Raw genomic sequence first — 26558 nt, 5'->3', positions numbered from 1 at the left:
CCCTTAATTCTGCTGTTTCTTTGTTAATTTTCTTTTTTGAGGATCTATCTAGTGATATTAGGGGGGTATTGAAATGCCCTACTATTTGAGTATTGCTGTTGATCTCATCCTTTATATCCAACAAAGTCTGCTTTATATATTCAGGTGCTCCTATATTAGGTGCATAGATATTTATAATGGTTATATCTTCCTGTTGGATTGCTCCCTTTATCATTATGTAGTGACCTTCTTTATCCCTTACTATAGCCTTTATGTAAAGTCTCTTTTGTCAGATATAAGTATTGCTACCTCAGTTTTTTTTTTCATTTCCATTTGCATGAAATATTTTTTTTCCATCCTTTTACTTTTAGTCTATGGGTTTCTTTTGTTTTGAGGTGGATCTCCTGTAGACAGCATATGTATGGGTCCTGTTTTCTTATCTATTCAGCTACCCTATGTCTTTTGATTGGAGCATTTAATTCATTTACATTTAAGGTTATTAATGATATGTAGTTATTTATTTCCATTTTTTTCTTTAAATCTACATTCTTCTTTTACTAGATTTTTTCCCCTGCTTTGTTCTGTCTACAGCAGGCCCCTTAACATTTCTTGCAGCATTGGTTTAGTTGTGATGAATTCTTTTGAGTTTTTTTTTTTCTTTTCTGGGAAGCTTTTTATTTCTCCTTTAATTTTAAGTGATAGTCTTGCTGGATAAAGAAGTCTTGGTTGTAGGATCTTGTTCTGCATTATTTTGAATATTTCTTGCCATTCCCTTCTTGACTCAAATTTTCTGTTGAAAAGTTGAATGTCATCTTATGGTGGATCCTTTGTAGGTGATTGTTTTTCTCTTACATCTTTTAGTATTCTTTCTTTATCTCTTAGCTTTGGTATTTTGATTATGATTTGTCTTAATGTGTGGGTCTCCTTGGGTTCTGTTTTAATGAGGTTCTCCCTGCTTCTTGAACCTGTGTGACTCTCCTGCATCAATTTAGGGAACTTTTCAGCTATAATTTCTTTATACAGGCTCTCTATTCCTTGTTCTTTCTCTTCTTTTTCAGGAACCCCTATTATATGGATATTGTTTCTGTTCATGTTGTGACGGAGCTTTCTTAGATTTCCTCAGTCTTTTTTACCTCTTTTTTTTTTTTTTTTTTTTTTTTTTTTTTACTGTTCTGCTTCCATGCTTTCACTTATCTTGTCCTCTGAGTTGCTGATCCAATCCTCTCCTTCATCCAGCCTGCTTTTAATTTCTTCTAGTGTAGTCTTCATTTCTGATATTGTGTTTACCATTTTTGTCTTGTTTTTTTTTTTTTTTTTTATAATTTCTGTGTCCTTTTTGATGCTTACAATTTCTTTATTGAGGTGTTCAATAATTCCATCCATTGTAGCTTTGAGATCCTTAAGAATCCTAACAATCATTATTTTATACTCTGCATCCGGTAATTTGATTTTTTCTGAGAATTTGTCTTGTTGAAGCATGTGACTTATGTTTCTCTGCCTTCCCATTGTTCTGTGTGTTGGTAGTAGGCTTGTTCTAGTTGTGGTCTCTTTACCTAGTAGAGCCATTTTGAAGTCTTAATTTGTTTGTTTTCTTTTCAGTTTACTTATCTCAGTGGTATTTTGTTTACTGATCTCAGCAGGGGCTTATTTGATACTGTATCCAGGAATGTGGTGGGTGTAACCTCTGTTAATCTGAAGGCAGTTCTGCCAGCTGCTTTCCTGGGGTGGGGTGCTTTCTCAGCTTTAGCAGGAAAGGTGTATCTCAGATCTCCATGGATACCTGAGTTACTGACCCTGCACTCCACTGCCTTCTTTCAGCTGTTTCACACTGATTGGAACTCTAGAGCTTTCTGGAGGTGGGTCACCCAGAACCACTTCAGGCTTGTGTTGTGTGGAGGGATCAACCCATCCCCCAGCTATGACCACCTCTGCACTGGATGAGTCAGCTTCTCAGGTCATCCCAGGCATTTCTCTGCCCATCACCGTCTGTTTTGCTCTCCCCACTTTCCTTTTTCCTCTTGGAAGACAAGCCAGTCCTCTCAGCCCTCCTTGCCCCCAGGGCTCCAGGAAAGTGTTTGTGAGTAATATTTTCTGCTCTATCCTTTTAAGGCACCCCTACTGCTTCCCACACACAGAACTTTGCTCTTCTCCCCTTTCAATGCTTTCCATCAGTCTCCTCCAGTCCCTAGATTTCTAGGCTGGGTCTCTGGTTCTGAGACTGAGGGCCCCCATCTCTCAGGATCTTTCTCCTGGTAATGAGAGCTCAGAAGGGCTCTCAACCTCAGTCTTCCTTCTCTCCTGGAAGCAGGGTAGCCCTCACCATGCCCCTGAGCTCCCTACCAGGTTTGGTGTGGATTCTTCTGTGCTCCTTGGTTTTTGAGAGCTGTTCTTTTAGTCCAAAGTTAGTTTTTCATGATGATTGTTTCTAAGGTAATTTGTAATCCTGTTCAGTGGTGATAGCTGGGAGTCTGTGCGTTTGCCTACTCCACTGCCATCTTCCTCTCAAATGTTTTATTACGTAATAAAATTTAGGTTTCAATCAAAAGTTGCTTAACATAAAAATAATTAGGAAGATCTTACATAAAATTAAAAGGGATAATTAATAGATGCTAACACTGAAATGATAGAATTGTTAAAAGTTTTAAAGCAGCTGTGATAAAAATGCTTCAATGAGCAGCTATAAACATGCTTGAAATGTGTAAATAGAAGACCTTAGTTGACAAAGTGGTGTGGAGGGAACAGGAACAGAAGAGACATTGCTGGGGGCAGAAAGCACATAATGTCGGTACATGGTTTGTTGAGTTGCGCACTTGAAGCCTACATAGTTTTGCAAATCAATGTTATCCAAATAAATTCAATAAAATAAAATTAACAACTAAAAAAAAGGTCTTAGCAAAGTAATAGTAGATATAAAGAATCAAATGGTGATTGTAAGTCTCAAAAACATAATAATCAATATAAGCAAAAACTTAGTGGGTGAACTTAACAGCAGAATAAAGGGGGAAAATGAAAGAATGAAGAAAGAAAAAATGGAACAAGAGAAATACCCAGTACGAGCAAGAGAGAAAATAAAGAATAAAATGAATAGATAGTCCAAAAAAATAGAAACTAATAATACATGGGCATGAGAACCAAAGGAAAACAGGGATGGCTATAATATATCCAATGAAGTTGAGTTTAAGCTAAAACCTCAATAAGAGAACAAGGAGGTCATTATATAATGATAAAGGAGTCAGTCCAACAAAAGTATATAATAATTATAACTATGTGTACATAGGAGTATCTAAATATATAAAGAAAATGTTAGAAAACTTTAAGGGAGAAGTAGACAACATAAGTCATTTTAGAAGAATTCCATACCACTTTTTAACAAAGCATTGATTATGTAGACAGAAAATAAAAAATGAAAAATAAATATTTAACTTAAACTAAATGTCAAAGCATATGGACTTAACAGACATTTCTAGAACAGTCCATTCAAAAGCAGCAGCAGTCTGACCAGGCAGTGGCGCAGTGGATAGAGTGTTGGACTGGGACGTGGAGGACCCAGGTTCGAGACCCTAAGGTTGCCAGCTTAAATGCTGGTTCATCCAATTTGAGAAAGGCTCACCAGCTTGAGCCCAAGGTTGCTGGCTTGAGCAAAGGGTCACTTGTTCTGCTGTAGCCCTCTGGTCAAGGCACATATGAGAAAGCAATCAATGAACTAAGGTGCCACAATGAGGAATTGATGCTTCTCATCTCTCTCCCTTCCTGTCAGTCTGTTCCTCTCTCTGACTCTCTGTCTCTGTCACAATAAAAAGCAAATACATATTTTTCTCAAGCACACATGGAATATTCTCCAGGATAGATCAGATGTTAGGCCTTAAAACAAGTCTTACTGACCTTAAAAGAAATGAAATTATATCAATTTTTCTTCTGGTCACAATAGTATGAAACAAGAAATCAATTACAAGAAGAAAAATGAAAAAAGTACTTTATGTGGAGATTAAACAGCATACTACTGAAGTTCTGATGGGTCAAAGGAGAAATCAAAAATTACCTTCAGACAAATGAAAATAGAACTGTAACTTATGGGATTTGGCAAACTGATTTCCAAGGGAAGCTCATAGCAATTATTGCCTCTATTAAGGAAAAAGAAGGAGCTCAAATAAACAACTTAACTTACACCTTAGAAAAAAGACCTAAGATATAGAAGAACAAATTAAGCAAAAGTTAGTTAAAGGAAATATTGATAAAATAAATATCAGAGGAAGAAATAAATGAAATAGAGACTAAAAAGATAATAGAAAATATCAGTGAAACTATGAGCTGTCTTTTCAAAAAGATAAACTAAACAAACCTTTAATTAGACTTACCAAGAAAAGATTCAAATAAATAAAATTGTAAATGAATTGGGAGACATCAAAATTGATATCAAAGAACTATGAGAAAGTGGTATGGCTGATTATAAGCGAACAAATAGGACAAAGAGAAATGGATACATTTCTAGAAACATACCATCTGCCAAGACTGAATTATAAAGAAATAGAAAATTTGAATAAATTACTAGTAAGGAGATTGAATCAATTATCAATACCTCTCAACAAAGAAAGGTTCAGGACTGGTGATCTTACTGGTGATTTTTTAATATTTAAAGAGAATTAATAACAATTCTTCCCAAATTTTTTTTTAAAAAATAGGAGGGAATACTTCCGAATCATTTTATGAGGACTGCAATACCCTGATACCAACACCAGATAGAGCAGTACAAATAGGCCAATATCCCTAATGAACATAAATGCAAAAACTCACAAAAAAATATTACCAAACCAAATTCAATGATGTATTCAAAGAATCACACACCGTGATCAAGTGGTAGTTATTACTGGAATGAAAGAATAGTTCAACAACCATAAATCAATATATGTGATAAACCACAATAATAAAATGACTAAAATCACATGATCATTTCAATAAATGTGTAGAAAACTTTTGACAGAATTCAACATGCATTCATGATAAAAATCTTTTAATGCACTGGATATAGAGGGAACATAGTTGAACATAGTAAAGGGCATATATAATAAGCTGGCAGCTAATATCATACTTAACAGGGAAATTTTAAAACTGTTTCTTCTAAGATCAGAAACAAGACAAAGATGCCTACTCTCACCACTTTTATTTAACATAGTATTGGAAATTCTAGCCTGAGCAATGAGGCAAGGAAAATAAACCCAGCCAAATCAGAAAGGAAATAATAAAATGGTCTTAATTTCAAGATAACATTATATATAAAAATATTAAAGATACCATCAGAAGACTTTTAGATCTATTAAATTCAGCAGAGTTGCAGGATACAAAATCAGTATACAAAAGTCAGTTGGCCTGACCAGGTGGTGGCACAGTGGATAGAGTGTTGGACTGGGACACAGAAGACCCAGGTTTGAGACCCCAAGGTTGCCAACTTGAGTGCAGGCTCATATGGTTTGAACAAGGCTCACCAGCTTGATCCCAAGGTCACTGGCTCAAGCAAGGGGTCACTTGGTCTGCTGTAGCCCCCTGGTCAAGGCACATATGAGAAATCAATCAATGAACAACTAAGGAACCGCAACGAAGAATTGGTGTTTCTCATCTCTCTTCCTGTCTGTCTGTCCCTATCTGTCCCTCTCTCTGACTCTCTCTGTCTCTGCCAAAAAAAAAAAAAAATCAGTGTATTTTTATTAACTAACAATGACTATCAGAAAGTAATTGAAGAAAGAGTCCCATTTACAATTGCATAAAAAAGACTAAACTACTTAAAAATCAGTTAGATCAAGAAACCGAAAAATTTGTACACTGGAATCTATAAACCGTGGGGAAAAAAAATTGGAGAAAAAAGAAATTTCCTGCCCATGAATTGGGTGGATAAATATTGTTAAAATAATCATGCTACCAAAAGTAATCTAATCTTTATAGATTTAATTTAATCTTTATCAGAATTCTAATGGCATTTTCCACAGAAATAGAAAAAATATATGTAATCTTATCATTTTTCTTGGGACCATCCAAATAGCCAAAATGACCTTAAGGAGAAACATACCTAGAGGCATCAAATCTGTCTTCAAACTATATTACAAACTTCTGATGATCAAAAGAGTATGGCGTTGGCGTAAGAACAGAAACAGACATTAATTGAATAAGAGTAGAGAGCCCAGAAATAAACTCATACACATAAGTTCTATAAATTTAAAACAAAGGAGACAATAATGTACATGAGAAAAATAGTTTCTTTAATAAATTGGAAAAACTGGATAAAGCATATGAAAAGAAACTAGACCCCTATGTACACCATACATAAAATTAACTCAAAATATATTAAAATTTGAAAGTATCTCCTGAAACAATTAAACTCTTAGGAAAAAAAATGTAAGGGTAAACTCCTTGACATAAGTTTTATCAATGGTTTTGTTTCTGAATTTGACACCAAAAGCACAAGTAGGACTACATGAAATTTAAAAGCATTTTTTCAGCAAAGCAAACCAACAACAAATGTAAAGCAAACTACATAATGAGAGAAAATACTGGCAAATCACATATCTTATAAATCACAGCACTGTCTTATGTGGTTGTATTGTATATGGAAGGAATATTTTCAAAAATTTTAGTCGGAGGAGAGCACCCATGTAAAAGAACATGAAGTTTGTACATTTCACTTGAACCAGTAAATTGGTGATATTAGTTGATTGTGATAATTATATGTATAAATGATATATAATATATGTAAATTATATATATATATCAATTAGAAAACTCTACAAGGGGATACACAAAAGCACTATAAAAATAAAAATTAAATCTAGGAATCTTTAGTAGTGGAAAAGTAAGAATAAGTAAAGAAATAAAGAGTAGAGAAAACTAACAGAAAACAAAAATATGAAATATGAATAAAATAACAAACTTATTCCATAGCCTCTCAGTAATTATTAAAATTTACATTAAATTTATATGGTTTAAATATACCAGTTAAAAGACATATTGGTAAAGTGGATTTAAAAACATGACCCAACTAAATGCTGCCTACAAGAAACCCATTTCAAATATAATGAAATAGATAGGTTGGAAATAAAGGAATGGTGAAAGATATACCAAAATTAATCAAAGAAAAACGGGAGTGAGTGCTATCTACTATCAGATAAAGTAAACTTCAGAGCAAAGAAAAGTAAAGGCAGAAAGTGACATTATTTAGTGATAACAGGTTAAACCACTAAGATGATTCTAATTTTAAATATGAATGCACAAAATGACAGAGCTACAGAATATGTGAAGCCAGAACTGATAAAACTGAAATAAAAAGTAGAGACCCTGGCCGGTTGGCTCAGTGGTAGAGCATCGGCCTGGCGTGCAGGAGTCTTGGGTTCAATTCCCGGCCAGGGCACACAGGGGAAGCGCCCATCTGCTTCTCCACTCCTCCCCCTCTCCTTCCTCTTTGTTTCTTCCCCTCCCACAGCGGAGGCTCCATTGGAGCAAAAAGATGGCCCGGGCACTGGGGATGGCCCCATGGCCTCTGCCTCAGGCGCTAGAGTGGCTCTGGTCACAACAGAGCAATGCCCCGGATGGGAAGAGCATCGCCCTCTGGTGGGTGTGCTGGGTGGATCCCGGTCAGGTGCATGCGGGAGTCTGTCTGACTGCCTCCTATTTCCAGCTTCAGAAAAATACAAAAATAAATAAATAAATAAATAAATAAAATACAAAAAAATTAGAGACATACATTATTGTTGGAGACACCAAAACCCCTCTTTCAACAATTAGAACAACTAGAAAGAAAATCAGTAAGAAATAGAAAAATTCAGCAACCCCATCTATCAACAGAATTTAATTGACATTTGTGGAACTCTCCAGCCAGCAACAGTAAAGTAAACATTTTATTTAAGTACCTATGAAACATATGTAGGCCAATCCTGCTTAAAGAAACAAATCACAACAAATTTAAAATAATTAAATTATACAAGGTATGTTATTTGACTATTGGAAGATAAGAGGAAAATCTCCACACTTGCAAACTAATCATGACACTTATAATAAATCCATAGGTCAAAAATATAAAGGATATTTAAAAAGTACATTTCCTGAAATAAATTAAAAATATCAGATACCAAAATTTGTGGGACACAGCTAAAGCAATACTGAGAGGGAAATTTGTAGCATTTAATATGTATTGATATATTGAGAAAGAGGAAAAGCCTCAAATTAATGGTTTAAGACTGACCTCCCACATGAGAATTTAGAAAAAAGAGTAAAATGAACCTAAATAAGTAGTAGAAAGAAATTTATAAAGAGTATATATTAGTGAAATCCTAAACACAAAAGTTGAGAAAATTAGCAAAACAAAGATCTGGTTCTTTGAAAAGATCATTAAAATTGACAAGCTTCTAGTGAGACAGATTAAAAAAGAGAGAAACAAATTACCAGTATCAGAAGCAAAACAAAGCATATCAGTAAAACCTTGAAGACATTAAAGCATAAGAACATCAAAAATCTTTAAGTGCTTTGTAAAAGACCCTGATAAGAGGATAAAAGGATAATCTATAGAGTTGGGGATAGTATTTAGAAATGAATATTTAGCAATGATAATAGTTCATTTGAGTGGTGGATATTTGGTTACAGTTTTAATTTTTGTTTTAGCTTTTTAAAAAATTTCTATATGATTACATTATTATGATTTTAAAATTTATTTTAAGCCATTCCACTTCTAGGAATATATCCAAAGAAACCTGAATCACTAATTTGAAAGAATACATGCACCCCTATGGTCATTGCAGCAGTATTTGCAATAACCGATATTTGGAAGCAGCTCATGTGTCCATCAGTAGATGAATGGGTAAAAAGAGGTGGTACATATACACAATGGAATACTATTCAGCCATTAAAAAAAGAAAATTATTTCTTTTGCAACACCATGGATGGACCTGGAGAGTATTATGCTAAGTGAAATAAGCCAGTCAGAGAAAGACAATACCAAATGATTTCACTCATATGTGGAATCTAATGAACACAATAAACTGATGAGTGAAATAGCATCAGGACTCATAGATATGGAGAACAGATTTACAACTATGAGAGGGACTAGGAGCTGGGGGCTGGGTGAGAAAGGTAAAGCGATTACACACAAAAAAGCCTTGTAGAAACAACAACAATGTTGTAGGTATAGCGCAGAGAATTTACCTAGCAGCTGTGGCTGACAAAATGCTGTGAGAATACTCCAGCTCCTGAAACCCTTCTGGGCACACCCAGGAAGGGAGCTCGCCTGCTATACAGAAATGACTCAGCACCAGCCAGGCAGTCTTATGACCTTTTTTGGCCATAACATCCTATTGGCTGAACCCATGTATATGAGCTAGTTTACTTCCTGAATAAAGTGGATCTGCATCACTGAACCTGGTCCCCAGAGTTGGGTCTCTGCGTCTCCATCGTCCTCACCCCCAGTAGGCCTTGTCCACATACTGGTGCCTCGAATAGGGACCTAACTGGCATCCAAGGGATGGGTGAGTGACCCTCTGCAATGGGATATCTTCTCCCTTACTCCCGAGCCCTGCAAGCTCAAGACCTCTATACCCTATTGCAAAGTAGGCAAGTTAAAGTTAGTGAAAAGGATCTTTGTACCTACTGGGAAATCCTCTCAGGTTTCAACCCCTGGCTCTGGGATGCAACTCTTTGGGACCACGATAGTTGAACCTGAGCTTTCTGGTATGTCTGTTTGGCCAAATTACATGAAGGACAATTTCCCTCTCAGCCTTATTCCTGCCCTGCTAGCGATACATGCCTGCCTGACTGGTGCTCCTGCTGAGGGCCCTCTGCAGGTCCCTAAGGTCCTACAGGCTACTCTTCTTTCAGAGGAACCCCTACCTCCATATTTTCCTCCCCCTGTAGAGGAAGAAAAGGATTGGTCCACCGAGTTTGATGAACTTGCAGCCGAGCATGCAGAAACAAAATTAGATACATTAGAAACTGCGCCATCAGCTCCACCACCCAAAGAAGCTGAAGTCGCTAATTCCTCATTCCCTGCCGGGGCTTAATGCCCCCCCCCCCCCCAGCCTGTCAGATGCCATTTTCTACCCCAGCTTTAATTCCAATATGTGTTCCCACTGAAGACCCCTGGACCAGCCTATACACCCCATGTGTCTTTTTTCTTTTCTTCCCTCATTTTTCTGTTTGTCTTGTCTGTTTTACTGTATCTCTTGCTCTCTCCCCTTTTCCTCTCTCTGAAACGACACTGGAAGGACCCAGCTATAGCACAGTGGCAGGAATCACACCCTCTTCTGATGCAAGGGAGAGGTTATGCTTGTGTTTTTCAGCCAGTTTGGATCCCAGGAACCCCCCAACCTGCTTGACAGGGTTTCTTGGGCACCAACTAAGTGGTTCAGTCTTCACCCATCCAAAGCCACAGCCCTGGCCTCCTCCACACCAACTATGCCTGAGAGGAGGAGGTCCTCAGTGCTCCAGAAGAGGACCTCGTGGCCGGCGTGCACACCTCATCACCTTGGGGGATGTGGAGGCTTTGGCGGGGCAGGCCCAGAGAATGGTACCTGATGGGCCCTGGTGCTCTGTTCTTGCTTGTGTGCACTATAGTGACCACTGACTACCAGATGCAGGCGGACCCCCACGTCTGGGCTGCTGTTCCCCACCCTGGCATAATTATGCCTGCTGAAGTTAGTAGCCCAGTTTCCAGCAATATATTCCAGTAACTTCTCCCTTAGTCTCCCTTGTGACAATAGTGGCCGGAATCCCAACAGTGGAACGGCACTATATGGGGTAACCTCAATGATCCAATGCTACTTAAGTTTACTCTGAATAATAACACCATCCCCTCAGAGAGGTGGGTCCTCCTTCAAAATCATACTATGGGGGACTTTGCTGAAAATGGTACTACCAACCAAGGTGCAGCACTTGGCCTACAAGCCCTCCTCCCCCTAGCTACCAACAGCTGGGCCTGCCCCGCTAACCTTGCCTTCCCAGGGTCACCTCTTTGCCCATTCCTGTATGACGGACATCTAAGAACACTCCTGAGAGAAGGAATTTCCTTGGAGAGACTGCCACATTGCCTCTGGCCTGGATGTGCAGACCATCAACCTTGGAGTTTGGCATCAGAAGCTGAGAGACAGAATGCAACAATACGCAGTACACAGCCTGTGACAAGCCATCCGTTCCATGTTTGGATGCTGGGACCTTTGTGGGAAGGGGGCGAGCATGGACCTATGTCCATTTTTTACAATCAAAATGGAACTGTGTTTAACGGCACCTGAAAGGTCTCTGTAACACAGTGGGAGGGAAATGACATCTCGACCCCTAGAAGGAATCCCCTGTTTAAGACCCACATTCTATTTCCTAACTAGTCAAACATTACAGAAGCTTGCCTCATTGTTTAATCCAGGTAATCTATTAGCATATAGTATAATAGGTATTATAGTTGTTTTAGTTCTACTAGGGTTCTGTTGCATAATGCGTAGCATTCAGAAGCTACAACAGCAACAAGCAATCATCAGGCAAGTTCAACTGGCCTTAATTAAAGGAGAAGGGGGATATGTAGGTAGAGTGCAGAGCATTTACCTAGCAGCTGTGGCTGATGCAATGCTGTGAGAATACTCCAGCTCCCAGAACCCTCCTGGGCACACCGAGGAAGGGAGCTCACCGGCTATTTGGAAATGACTCAGTGCCAGCTGGGCAGCCTCCTGACCTTTTTTGGCCATAACATCCTATTGGCTGAACCCATGTATATGTTAGTTTACTTCCTTAATAAAGTAGACCTGTGTCACTGAACCTGGTCTCTGGAGTCAGGTCTTTGCATCTCCATCATCCTCACCCCTGGCAGGCCTTGCCCACACAGTGTGGGAATTGCAGGAGGAAAAGAGGATGGGGAGGTGGAAAAGGGTTCAGTGGTAGTCAACCTTTTTATACCTACTGCACACTTTTGTATCTCTGTTAGTAGTAAAATTTTCTAACCACCCACTGGTTCCACAGTAATGGTGATTTATAAAGTAGGGAAGTAACTTTACTTTAAATTTTTATTTATTTATTAATTTATTTATTTACAGAGACAGAGAGAGAGAGTGAGGGATAGACAGACAGGAATGGAGAGATGAGAAGCATCAATCATTAGTTTTTTGTTGTGCATTGTGACACCTTAGTTGTTCATTGATTGCTTTCTCATATGTGCCTTGACCATGGGCCTTCAGCAGACCAAGCAACCCCTTGCTTGAGCCAGCGACCTTGGGTCAAAGCTGGTGAATTATTGCTCAAACCAGATGAGCCCACTCTCAAGCTGGTGACCTCGGGGTCTCAAACCTGGGTCTTCCGCATCCCAGTCCGACACTCTATCCACTGCACCACCACCTGGTCAGGCTACTTTATAAAATTTATAAAGCAGGGTTACAGCAAGTTAAAGCATATAATAATAATTACTTATGAAGTACTTTATGTCGTATTTTCGCTAAGTATGGCCGAATGAATCTTTATAAAACAACTTACTATAGTTTATCTTTCTATTTATACTTTGATTGCTCCACTACTGCCCACCATGAAAGCTGGAATGCCCACTAGTGGGCATGAGGGACCAGGTTGACTACCACTGGAATAGATGGTGATGAAGGGAGACTTGACTTGGGTTGGTGAAGACACAATGCAATATACAGATGAAGTAGTAGAGAATTCTACATATGAAACCATATAATTCTATTAACCAATGTCAGCCCAATAAATTCAATAAATATTTTTAAATTTTATTTTATTTAATGGTGCTTGATTCAAGTGAGTTTTTTTAAACATGAAAATTGACTGTAGTGAGTTCCCAAAATGTTTACCCAGTTAATCTTAAAAATACTGATTTACAATTATACAAAATCTTTGTAGCTAATGTGGGGAGTTTCACGTAGATTCTCACCATTTCACATGACTATTAAAGTGAATATATTATGAATATAATATGCTTTCTGATGGAATAAAAACAGTATGTATATTATAATATGCATGTATATTGAAATAAACATGGCCCTGACCAGTTAGCTCACTCAGCTAAGAGTATCATCCCCAAACACCATTGCGGGTTCGATCTTCAGTCAGGGCACACACGGGAAGCAACCAATGAATGCACAACTCAGTGAAACAACAGATGAATTCTTCCCTTCCCTTTTCCCTCTCTCTCCTTTCCTCTCTCTGTATCTCTAAAAATCAATCATCAATTTAAAAAAAAGTTAAGCTGTGGCTAGATAGCTTGGTTTAAGTATTGTCCAGAAGCGCAGAGGTTGCTGGTTCCATACCCCATCAGGCAAATACAGGAACAGCTCAATGTTCCTGTCTCTTTGTCTCTCTCTCCCTGTGTCTCTTAAAAAGAAAAAAGAAAGAAAGAAAGAGAAAAAACAAGTAGAAAAGAAAAAACCACATGGGATTAGTATGATTATCCTTTTTCAAATCTGCTGAAAAAATATATCTCAAATTAGAAAAAAATCACACATGGAGTACAAAATAGACCTTAGGGATGAGATACATATAGAAGGCAGGAGAATAGAAAGAATAAAAAAATTAAATAAGTGAAAATATGTTTAAAATATCAAATTGAGGATTTTGTGTAATTATATGCAGTATGAATAGAATATAGTTTACACTTTTTTTTAACTATGCTTTTTATTCGAATACATGTATTGTTTTCCACATGAGCTATATTACAAAAGTCTTTAATATTTTTTTGAAAATGCTTGATCATGTTTTATACCAGGGTTAACAATAGCCCCATTTTTATTTTAGGGTTACAATAGCATAGATATTTTATTATTCTACTATTTCTTTAGTTGATTATGATAGTTTTTTGCCCAAGCATATGTTGTTCTTTATTAAACTTTTACTATATAGTATTTTAATTATTTTTATTATATTGAAAATATTAATACTAATTATCTTTTATAGTTTATTTATTTCTTAATTTTACATAAGTTTAGATAAATTGCTTAGTAAGTTACTTTAGACTATTTTTTGAGTATCAAATATGATGATGTATATAGGTTCTGTATAAACTCTAAAACTATGTGTCATTTTAAGTATTACTGTGAAACTGCTGCAGATAACATTTCTTGGATGCTTGAAATGTTTCAGCCACCATTCTAAGTGTTTTAAAAATATTTCCTCATAACAATCCAATGAGGCAATACTATTGTTATCTCTATCTTACAGATGATGAACCTTGGACAGACAGGTTTCTTACTGTAAATCACATTGCTAGCAGGTTGTAGAACTGGGATTTAAATCCAGCCATCATTTCTCTAGAGGAGGAAATACATTACTTGTTCTTTATAAAGCATATTTCCATTTGTCCTCAGATATCAAATGGTTTATGACATTTGTACAAGTGTACCGTGATAGCTTTATTGTCAATTCACAAAATAATTGTTTTAAAACATCAGAAAGCCAGAGTGTGTCTGGGTTACTTGTTCTCTGGCAGAGACAACCCTGCCTATGGGTGAAGATAAGAGAAGGTATTATTCATGCCTTGGTGGGAAGCAGGACTCTGCTTTAAACTGTAGTGAATTTAATGGTTCTCTGCTGGTGAGAACCGCAGGGTCTGACCAGGGCCAATTAAGCCTAGTCATCTAAGCTCCCTATTATATTTATTCTTCTTCACTTCTTACTTGTGTATTCAAATTCCCTGCCCCTAACCTATGGTAGGGGAGGAAAAACAATTTTCCCTTGACCTTTCTGAGTTCTTGGCTGAGACCCTTGTCAAAAGACAGATTAACAAGAGAAAAGTAGAAGTTTATTAACATCTATGTTTTGTATACATAGGTAAAACCCAGAGGAAAATGAGTAACTCCTGAGGTGGCTTAGAATTTATGCTTAAATAAAGGGGAGAGAGATGTAAGCTTTTTAGGAGAGTAAATGATTTTTAGGAAAAATGAATAATTGGCCCTTAAAAGAACAGATGCGAATTTGTGACAAAATGCATCTGGGTGTGGTGGTCTCTCCTAAACTCTCCTTCTAAAGTAATTTACTTATCTTCAATAACAGTCCATCTTCCCTGGTTGGTGAAACTCCTGGTGAAGGAATTTATTTTGAATGCCTTTTGGGAGATCTGTCTTAAGGCAGATAAGGGACATTTAGAGAAAGCCCCTCCCTGCATTTGCTTATTTTCAAGGGTCTGTCACTCTAGTTGATATGCCACAGTGCATATTTTGGGATGGCATATTCTGAACTCCTAAAATCATATTCTGAGATGACATGAAGTAGCACTAATCTGCAAAACTTCGTGATTTTTTTTTCCTAGCAGTACATAGCTGATTAAGGGTATAAGTGAAAATGTGTGTGTTTTTAACGTAATGGGTTTGGTAATTTTCAGGATAGCTTCCTAGGGCAGAATCCTTACATTCAAAACATAACTAAAATGGCTTTATTACTAGCCAAATGATCAATAAGATATAGAAAGTCTGTTTACAAATCTAAACATTTTCAGGAACAGAGATCTTGGAGGTAATTTTTTTAAAGGCAGTAGTAGAGAATATCATTTCCTAGCAGAATGTGCTGTGTTCCCATAAAAGTGTCCAACACGATAGTTAAGCTATAAAAAAATTTTAAATTACTGTAAATAATTTTATAGATTCAACTTGTCAATTTCCTTGATGGGAATCCAAAAAATACTCTTAGAGTTTCACTAGGTACCTATTCATGTCACTTCTTTTGGAGCTCTAGATGGTTATGGTCAAAATTTGTATTTACGATGCCAGAATGGGAGAAGAATCTAGAATGGAGAAAGTTGTAATGGATCCTGCATTTTTTGAGAAAATTAAAATTATTTGGTGCTACTAATCCTTGATTTTCTGATCTAATAAAATATACATGAAATTGTATATTATTCAACTGCTGTGCCTTTAAGTCACCTGTGAATATTCTAGTAGTTTTTTTTCTTACTATTAGATTACCAATTTTAAAACGTCTTTTGGAAATAGTTTTGCAAAATATAATTGTCAAACATATTTTCTTTATACAGGGATCAACCTTTGAGGATCATATTAATAATATCAAATATATTATTTCAAAAATTAATGAAATTCTGGCTCATAATTCACCGGTTTTGATTGTTCAAAGATGGATTCGTGGTTTCCTAGTTAGAAAAAGTTTGAGGTATGTTTTATTTTCTCTGCTATTTGAGTATTAAAATAAGATAATAAGAAACTCAATGATAAAAATATTTCTCCAATAATTTTCTTACATTCCTTATCAAAATGATGTTTTATAAATGACTTGATCTAGTTTTAAAGAAAACACCACAGACTCTATAATAATATCTTACAATATTTGGCACAATAAAAATTTGATACTTTTATTTTTTCTTTTAAATTGAACATATTTATTACTAGTAAAGTTTTTATTAATCACTGCTTAAGTAATTCTATCAGTTTTTCTATTAAACTTAGACACATCAATCAGAAACATACCTTGAATTTTTCTCATATAATAAGAAATGGAAATATAAGCTATGTAATATATAATAGTATATAATAGAAATATGAACCATGAAATATGTATGAGGATTTTATACTTTATTTGAATATGAAGATATTTTGATGAAACATCTGCTACCATATCCATCTATATTATCTTTTGGTTAATTGTATTTTTCTCTCTCTGTTTTCTTTGCATTCCTTTGTAGTAGTTGACATTTGCAAATATAGGAACACTTTTCTTGGCAGAGTCTCTGAACACTGAACTTGGAAGGGAGGCAAGATAGAACACACTGTCATTACTTTATATATACTAGTCATGACAAACATCAAACATATGAATAAGTAAGTGAACACTTTTATGTAGCTTATTTTTAGATGCTAAAGGATAGAGTGCAGAAGATAGAAATAAAATTTGGCCCTGAAATATAGGTATGATTAAAATTGTTCTAGATTTGGGCAATGGACAGTCTCTGAGAAAGCCAGATTAAGAATTTTCACTGAAATGCTATTCAGCGTTCTACGGTAAGCAGAAAACACATTCTCTTGCATCAATCAGCCTGCATGGCTAAATCTTAGATGGCAGTTACCCTGACAGAGATAACTACGAGGGTCAAGGAGCCAAACTGACCATAATACAGTGCCAGCAATTTCTCAAGAAGAGGAGCCATACACTTTTAAATCAAGGTCAAAGTATCAGAGAAAGTGAGCTCACAATTGGGGACAAGTAAAATGATGTCACTAAAAGATGTGAAAGAGGATCAGGCAGCTGCCGACAGGTGCATATTTATTTAAAATATTATTTCTGTCTCATTTCTTTAAATGTAGTGAATTTTTTATGAAGTAAACCTCTAACTAAAGGTACTTGGTCTTTAGTTTATGGCCCTAGGATTGAGTTTTTTACTCTTAGAATCAAGATTTTCTGTGATACTCATGTAACTTGAGATAAAAACCTTATGGGTGGAAATAATATCTGAAAATTCAGCATGCATGAGCAAAATTTAAATTAGCTTTGTGAGCAGAGATGTCACTAATAAAAATATATTAGTAGTCTAATGCAGATCAATTCAAATTATTTCTCTCTTTAATATACTGTTCCATTAGACACATTACTTATCTACCCTGAGCCCGAGTTTCTGCATATGTTAAGTGGTAGAGAGCAGGGGCTAATAGCAGTAGTCATTTTGCTGTTTGCTGGTGGGAATTTAGAACATGAACATAAAGTACATAACACCTGGAAAAAATGGATATTACATTTTTACTATCTATTATTTCTTAGAAATTCCTTTGTTGTGATGTATTGTGCTCTCTGCATCATTTGACTCTGTGGGAAAATTTTCTTTGGATTTCTTCCTACCCCCCCCCCTTTTTTTAAAGTGAGAGGAGGAACAATAGTGAGATAGACTCCAGCATGTGCCTGGACCAGGATCCACCTGGCAAACCCTGTCTGGGGCTGATGCACTGTCCATCTGGGGCCAATGCTCACACCTGAGGTACTTTTAGTGCCAGAGGCAGAGGTTTTACAAAGCCATCCTCAGTGCTTTGGGCCAATGTGCTGAATCAGTCTAGGCATGGATGTGGGAGGGGAAGAGATAGAGAGAGAGAAGGGGGAGAGGTGGTGTTGGTCAAATAAGTTTGTAAATATGATATAACTGTTTGCTTGCTTATATCGATAGTTTGCATTGGGTGTGGGGGACAGGCTGTAAGGAGGTAGGGCCATGATAGCCTAAGGCAGGCATCCCAAAACTACGGCCCACAGGCCACATGTGGACTCCTGAGGCCATTTATCTGGCCCCCAGCCACACTTACAGAAGGGGCACCTCTTTCATTGGGGATCAGTGAGAGGAGCACTGTATGTGATGGCCCTCCAACGGTCTGAGGGACAGTGAACTGGCCCCCTGTGTAAAAAGTTTGGGGACCCCTGGCCTAAGGCTTAGTTTAAAGACTAAGCCTTTCCTACTCTTTTAGTACTAAGATCTTTTCAAAACTAAGCTTTTCCCCACACCCTTGACTGTTGCATGATGTGGGGTGGTGCACTCTCATGAGGAATCCCATTATGCCTCAGATAAGTGACTTTGTATCAGAAACTTCCTTGTTTGTATATTGGATTAAAGCTTTTGATTTCTACACTATAAAATGGGGCAGAGGAGCCCATGCTGGAGGAGAGCAGAGAAAGGCCACGTGGAGGAGAGGAGAAGCAGCCAAGATGGTGGAATGCTGAAGGAGAAGTCAGTTTGTGCAGAGTTTGTGCAGAGAGAAGGAGATGGGGAGCAGAGGTGAATAAGACTGGTGAGGCAGAAACGTTTGATTCTAGGAAACTCAGATAAGACAATGGCTTCAGGAACCCTGAATGGAAAGGGAAGTGTTTTCCCACTGTGTGTATTTCTTGCTGGCCGGGTGCAAGCTAGGATTAAATGTAATGGCCCACCAGTTATTAGCTCCTTTGTTTCATTACCGTCTGTCCGAATCAAATGTGAACCTGCACGGGCCAGGCAGCTGTAGTTGTGGCCATGGCTACTGGCTTTACATTTGGCGTAGTCTGTGACAGGATTCGATACCGATTGGTATGAAGCCACCACCACCATTGAGCAGTGGAGTAGAGGGCTGGCTGCTATTATGGTTCCCCATGGCTGTCCTTTTAGGGGCCGTAGGCTGGCTGACTTTTACAGGCTTGTGTGAGGAAACCGAGAGCTCTGTGGAAGAGGCCAACGGGGTCCTGCAAACTGAGCAGTGGAACGAGCTGGAGCAAATGTGGGAGAAAGAGATGTCAACCCTGGAGCTGGAGCAAGCACCAGAGGAGGCCGACCAGGTTCATGAGATTCGCTTGGAAATGATGCAGCTGCTGGAGAAGGAATCACAGGTTTCTTAGTTGCAGATTGCCCTGGACATTGTGGAGAGCCAGCAGTGGCAGAAGGCCGGGGCGGGGGGTACTGCAAGGCTTGCAAATCAAAAGGTAGTAGCGGCCCAGGACTCAAGCCCAGCAGTAGGAGCTGATCTTTTCAGTTCCTCTTTGAAGGATGAGGAGAATTGGGCTGGAGTTGCGATCAGCAGTCTCTAGAAGATGAGAGCCCAGCATCAAGGAGTACCTACTACACCTTTGGTAGATCTGTGATTTTGGGACATAGGGATGAATACCATCATGTTCTCCATAGCAGAGATGGAAATGCTGACTGCCATTGCCACGTGCTCCTCTTTGGGACAGTGTAAGATCTGCCAGGACGGCAGGGATGAGGCCCCAAGTGTGTGGACTGATTCCTGGACTATGACTGAAGTGAGCACTGGCTCCTTTATTGGATGGATTTATGGATTTTGGACGATGTGAAATACCCTGATGGGGGTGGGGAGTGGCTTTGCTGGAGGCCCTCCCCTGCCCTGGGAAGCTTTTCAAATAGCTAGAAAGAAGGACAAAGACATTTTGTGCTTTTGGAAAAGTGCTCAGAGACTGGTGAAATGTACCTTTGTAATTATTGAAATTGTATGATTTGTCATGTTGTTGTAATTTGTGTAATGTGCCTAATTTCCTTGTGCAGAAATACTTGTGCTTTAGATTGTGAAGCTAGCCAAAGGGGTGGAATGTTGGTCAAATAAGTTTGTAAATATGATATATATGTTTGCTCGCTTATAGTTTACATTGAGTGTGGGAGACAGGCTGTAAGCAGGCAGGGTCATTATAGCCTAAGGCTTAGTTTTAAGACTAAGCCTTTTCCACCCTTTGAATACTAAGATCTTTTCAAAACTAAGGTTTTCCTCATACCCTTGACTGTTGGATGATGTGAGGTGGTGCACTTTCATGATGAATCCCATTTATGCCTCAGATAAATGACTTTGTATCAGAGATTTCCTTGTTTGTATATTGGACTAAAGGTTTTGATTTATACACTATAAAATGGGGCAGAGGAGCCCATGTTGGAGGAGAGCAGAGAAAGGCCATGTGGAGGAGAGGAGAAGCAGCCAAGATGGTGGACTGCTGAAGGAGAAGCCAGTTTGTGCAGAGAGAAGGAGATGGGGAGCAGAGGTGAATAAGGCTGGTGAGGTAGAAATGTTTGATTCTAGGAAACTCAGATAAGACGGTGGCTTTGGGAACCCTGAATAGAAAGGGAAGTGTTTTCCCTCTGTGTGTATTTCTTGCCGGCTGGGTGCAAGCTAAGATTAAATGTAACGGCCCACCAGTTCTTAGCTCCGTTGTTTCATTACTGTCTGTCCGAATCAAATGTGAACCTGCATGGGCCAGGCAGCTGTAGTTGTGGCCACGGCTACTGGCTTTACAAGTGGAGAAGCAGATGTTGGCTTCTTCTTTGTGCCCTGATTAGGAATCGAACCTGGGACTTCCACATGCCTGGCCGACGCTTTATTGCTAAGCCAACTGGCTAGGGCCAATATCAAAATTTGACAAGAAGATTACAAGAAAAATTACAGGCCTGTCTCATGAATACACATATAAAAATCTTAAATATAAGCCAATTAAATCTGGCGATATATTAAGAGGCTTATACCCTACTACAACAAGCATGCATTTCATTCAGATTAGATTGTCATTAGAAAATCAATCACACTGGCAGAATATGAGGATGAGGAGGATATTTCAATCATTCCTTGTAGTACTGCAGCCCCCTGGGAACTACCAGTGTCGCATGGAAAAACTGCTCAAGACACAATTTGATGTCAAGTGGAAGAGGGAGAGGCAGTCAAGGGAGACAAACCTCCTGAATCTTTTTCTCCCTCAGCTTTTATTGATCAGAAGCAGAACAAAGATAACAGGAATAAGTTCAAGGGAGATCAGATCATATGGGGAAAAATGACTAATGAACTTCTTTCTGACATGCAGAAAGGGCAAATTTTGGTCACTAAATTCTTTTTCTTTTGCTAATTAACAAGCACAAAGGAATGGGCAATCTAGAACTCTCTAGGCTAATTTCTTAAAAATCTATTTACATGTATTATTCCTTTGTGTTTGCACAAAGGTCACTCACACAGCTTTCTGATGTTTGCATTTAAGAGACATTCACATTTAGGGCTTTTTAACTAAAATTCCCAAAACCAAGTCATAAAGGGTTCAAGATTAGATGGGTGATTCTCTACAATTCCTCATTTTGTCCAGTAGCAGGGTAATTAAAATTTGGGCATATTTTGAATGAATGTGTCCTCATTTTTCAAGGCTCCAAGGTAACTGATATTTGATCTTATTTGATGAGTAGAATTTCAAGATGTTTCAAATGATCTTTGCTCTCTGTTGTTACTCCCATGATTACATGGCAAAGCCATTTTGAAAATGTTACTAAGTTTTCTTACTCATCAGTTGATCTTAATATAGATTAACTTATTGGATCTAACCTAATCAAATGAACACATTAAAAACATTTCTCTGACTGGTAGTAATCAGAATATCACAGGAAGTTTATGGCAGGGAGTATATTCTAATAAAAATGAAGGAATGTATTGAAAATATTGTGAGATTTCTAATTACCTTCTCTGTCAAGTGGTAATTAGGCTTTTACCCTCTAGCCAGGAGGTTAGACACTTCCTTCCTGGAAAAACTGCCTCTCAAGAGATAAGCCCATACTTAGGTGGGACATAAAAACAAGAATAAGAGACATGGACAAGAGTGTGGTGGTTATGGGGGGGGGGAGGGAGAGAGAGGGGCACAAAGAAAACCAGATAGAAGGTGACAGAGGACAATTGACTTTGGGTGATGGGTATGCAACATAATTGAATGAACATATGTACCCTGATTTACTAATGTCACCCCATTAAAATTAATTAAAAAAAGAGAAAAGCCCAGCCTGACCAGGTGATGGCACAGTGGGTAGAGCATCAGACTGGCATGTAGAGGACCCAGGTTTGAAACCCTGAGGTTGCCAGCTTGAGCGCAGGTTCATCTGGTTTGAGCAAGGCTCATCAGCTTGAACCCAAAGTCGCTGGCTTGAGTAAGGGGTCACTCGGTCTACTGAGGTCCCCCAGTCAAGGCACATATGAGAAAGAAATCAATGAATAACTAAGGTACTGCAATGAAGAATTGATTCTTCTCATCTCTCTCCCTTCCTGTCTGTCACTACCTGTGCCTCTCTCTCTCTGTCTCTGTCACACACACACACACACACACACACACACACACACACACACACACACACACACAGAGAAAGAGAGAAAAGCCTGAGAGTTGGAAATCTCCCAATGAAATAGCAATCAAATAACCCTATATTAAAGCTAAGTTTATAACTATTCAAATATACAGTGATATTTGGTGTTAGACATGAAAAGATATCAAGGATCACTAGATATTGATTAATGACTCTAAAATTATAGATTGAAACAAACAAAATAAAGGAATGCAGATAAAAAAGACAGTTTAGGATTCTTTTTTTCCTCTCTTATACTTGAACTATATTTTCACTGAGCCTGTAATTTTAGGCTGATAGATATTTTCTACTAGTTTGTTGAATATATTTTTGCTGTTATTTGGCTTTCATTGTTCCTGTTGAAGAGTCAAGCTAATTGTTTCTTTAAAGCTGTCTTTCTTTTCTCTCTTACTACTTTTAAACATAAAATCTTTGTTTTCTGAAGATGTTTATTTTGACAGTTCAAAGAATCCATTTCTTTATATGTATTATCTAACTTGAGATTTGTTGGGCTTTATGTATTTAGGGATTTCTTATCCTTTATTAATGGATTATTTCCAATAATTATTTTATTAATAATCTATAACATTTTCACTTTGTTCTCCATTTTTCTCATAATGGTAAATTAACCTCTTTGCAGTGGTGGTCTCTAAGTCTATCAATTGATAGACTAACTATAGCAGAGGTCATGTTCACAGACCAATATGCTTATATTTGGTAACACCCTTAGTTTGAGGTTTCTTCAATGTTCCTATGTCCTCTCTCTGTGGCATCAGGCCACATTACTGATGGTTGAGTTATAAGGACTAGAGTTGTGGATGAGTGACTCAGGGTCTTCAACAGCCAGAAAGTGTTTGGAGCCAACTCACTCTTGATTTATTGCAAAGATGCACGAGCAAGTGTTCCTCACCATAGCTGTATACTAACTGTCAACCTGCTAAGCTGTTCCGAATTTTATTTGCGTATTTTGAGCAAAGCATGCATAAGGTTATATTAGTTTACTGATGGATGATAGATTTGGTGGAAGACACAACTGTTTCTCTGGAGATTATGTAGTCAGTGCTTTATGGATACTTTAAGATGTTAGTTGATCCTTTTCATAACTTTCTATCTGTAAGTAATTCTCTTATTTTAACCTTTATTCACTTATGTTTCATCTATTCTATATTCAGTAATGGGTTTTTCGGGTTACCAATGTGCTTACTGTCTTTATGTAATATATCTCAGAACTTTTGCCTAGAGCTCAAACTTGCTTATTAAGTATTTATACTTGGCATCTTATAAAATATTTATTAGTTTCTCTTTTTCTTGAAAACATAATTGAATACTCTCAAATAACACAAAAATACAAACTTTAATATTTAACCTTTTTATATATCATAATTATTTCTATTCTATAGCCTATCCTTTAGCTTAATCTTCCATTTGAATAATTTTTCCATGATGTGAAATATGCTATTCAATCCAACTATTAAATTTTAAATCTTAATTATAATGTATTTCCTCATACATCTATGCATTATGTTTTTCTACGAGTTTTCCATGTTTTAAGTAAGCATATTGGTTAGGGTATTTAGTCAGTCATACTCTAGGAAATTAAGTTTTGCCTTGAGATTTTATAAAGTGAGAGATGATTAAAGTTGATTAAAAAATTGATCTCATTTTCAGCATGAAAGTATATATTTATGAAAAAGATAATTGCTATGTTTTTACCACTCTGCTCTAGTTAAAATTAAAAGGTTATTAAGCATTTATTATTATGTATTTTATATTCTTAAAATTTTAATAAAATATTTCTTAATATTAAAAGTAAACTCACATAAATAGATTAGCTATTTGATTGGCTGTTATCGACAAGGCAGGTAATAATAGCAAGTGTTAGTGAGGCTGTGGAGAAAAAGAAATGCTCGTTCACTGCTGGTGGAATGTAAACTGGTACAGTCATTATTGAAGACAGTATGATGATTTCTCAAAAAATTAAGAATAGAACTACGATATGACCCAGCAATCACTTTACTGGGTATTTACCACAAAACTCAAAAACATTGGTACGTAAGGACACATGCACCTCCTTGTTCATCACAGCATTCATTATTCACAGTGGTCAAAACATGGAAACAACCAAAGCTTTCCTCAATAGAGGAATTGGATAAAGAAGATGTGGTACATATATGCAATGGAATACTATTCAGCCATAAGAAATAATGATATATTGCCATTTATAACAACATGGATGGACCTTGAGAACGTTATGCTGAGTAAAATAAGTAAATCAGAAAAAGATAAGAACTATATGATTTCACACATAGATGGGATATAAAAATGAGAGTCATGGACACAGATAAAATTAAAGTGGTTACCGGGGAAGGGGAGAAGGGGTTTGGGGGGAGGGCTGTAAAGAGGGGCAAATATACAGTTACAGAAAATGATTTGATTTTGGCTGATGGGCACACAAACAATCAACAAACAGTTCAAATGCTTTAGAAATGTTTACCTGAATCCTATATACTCTGATTGATCAATGTCACCCCATTAAATTTAATTTTCTAGATAAAATTTTTTAAAAAATTACTGATAATTACAGCAATGTTAATGAGCTATTGTGAAATATAATTGACAAGATTTGAGACATAAAAAATTATATACATAAAATCTATGTTCCTCACTATCATTAGCATTTTTCTTGTCTCCTCTTCATTTAACTGTTTCCTATTATGTACAATGTGATTTAGGTTGATTGACCATATATCTCACACCCAGATGAATCTTTTCTGTTATAAGGCAGTGTGCTTTATTAGGATGGCTTTGATTACTTTATTTTGATTATTTTGATTATTTCTTATGGTCCACAGTAGATTATTTTAGGAAAGACATATAGTTAGCTGGAAATGGGTATAAATGAAAGCAAGGAGGAAAGAAAATATGACTTTTTGCCCAGATCTATAATTCAATTTGATGAAATATTTGTTAATTTGTGAATCTGTTTAGTAAAAAATATGGTTTGTTTACTGCAAGATAAATGTAGGAACCATAAAGATGGAGAGGCAAGATACTAGGAGAAATTAGTTCTTCCTATTAAGCATTTTTTGCGTGATATAAGGGATAGTAAATCTCACCAGGAAGATATAGCCTTAGATTCAGTGATAGGACCATATAGAAATATCAGTGGCACCTTAAGCAGAGTCCAGATGAAAACATAAGTCTTTAAGTTGAGTCCTTCAGCAAGGGCAGATCATTATGTTTTTATGCTGGGAGATTTTTCTATATTCAAAAGGTTTGTTTATTTTAAGGGACAGGCAGCAAAAACACAGAGTGCTAAGTGTTTAGAGTTGAGTAGATTGATAAACCTAAAGCTTCTCTAAAAATGTTGATTATTTTCTTCAAAAATCTTGAACATCCACTATTCCGAATTCTTAGAACATAGCGTTCTGCTATATTAACATCTCCCAGGCTAACATCTTTACAATTGGTCATCTCAGGGCGAGGATGCTGTGCAAGGAAGCACCTCCAAGAAAACTCAATGTAATGCTGCCAGGTTCACTGACCAGGGACTTCAGACAAGATCAGGCGTGTTCAGGGTGGTATGGCCTTAGGCATGACCAGGGAATTCAATCTGCTACCCGGACAGAAAGTCCTGTTCTAGTTTAGCAGGATATAGTGATAGTGTGTTACAGTTCCATCACCACTTTATATTCCTCTGTAGTGACTCTGCATTTTATCTACATTTATAGATTGGGTAGATAGGTTGGGGCTGGATAATTCATTATTTATTCAGATTTCTTGGACCATGAATTACCAAGGATCCTGAACTTAGACCTAGATTCCATTTTAGGTGTGTTTTTGGATTCTCTCCTTCTGAAGGAGGGTTGCATGTGCTTTATGTAGGTATATATGTGAAAAGAAAACTGATATTAATGTTGATATCCAAATAGATAGCTTGTTCTAAGCTAGTCAGAGTAAATTTATGTCTCCTGTTACATATGTTTACAGTAGTCAGTTCATACTAATTTCTTCATCATAAGGTTCA

At 37.2% G+C, this 26558-nt stretch overlaps 1 protein-coding gene across 1 annotated transcript in view; it reads left to right on the top strand.

Annotated features, from left to right (window-relative positions):
* The window catches only part of LRRIQ3 (leucine rich repeats and IQ motif containing 3), a 177232-nt gene that overhangs the window by 18541 nt on the left and 132133 nt on the right, over nucleotides 1-26558 (top strand). Inside the window, exon 3 of the mRNA XM_066372202.1 lies at nucleotides 15962-16095. Coding sequence (XP_066228299.1) covers nucleotides 15962-16095 — 134 coding nt within the window. The remainder of the gene's footprint in view (nucleotides 1-15961; nucleotides 16096-26558) is intronic.

This window comes from Saccopteryx leptura, chromosome 3, assembly GCF_036850995.1.
Source record: "Saccopteryx leptura isolate mSacLep1 chromosome 3, mSacLep1_pri_phased_curated, whole genome shotgun sequence".
NCBI classification, from domain to species: domain Eukaryota; kingdom Metazoa; phylum Chordata; class Mammalia; order Chiroptera; family Emballonuridae; genus Saccopteryx; species Saccopteryx leptura.
This window is presented reverse-complemented; position numbering and strand designations above follow the sequence as displayed.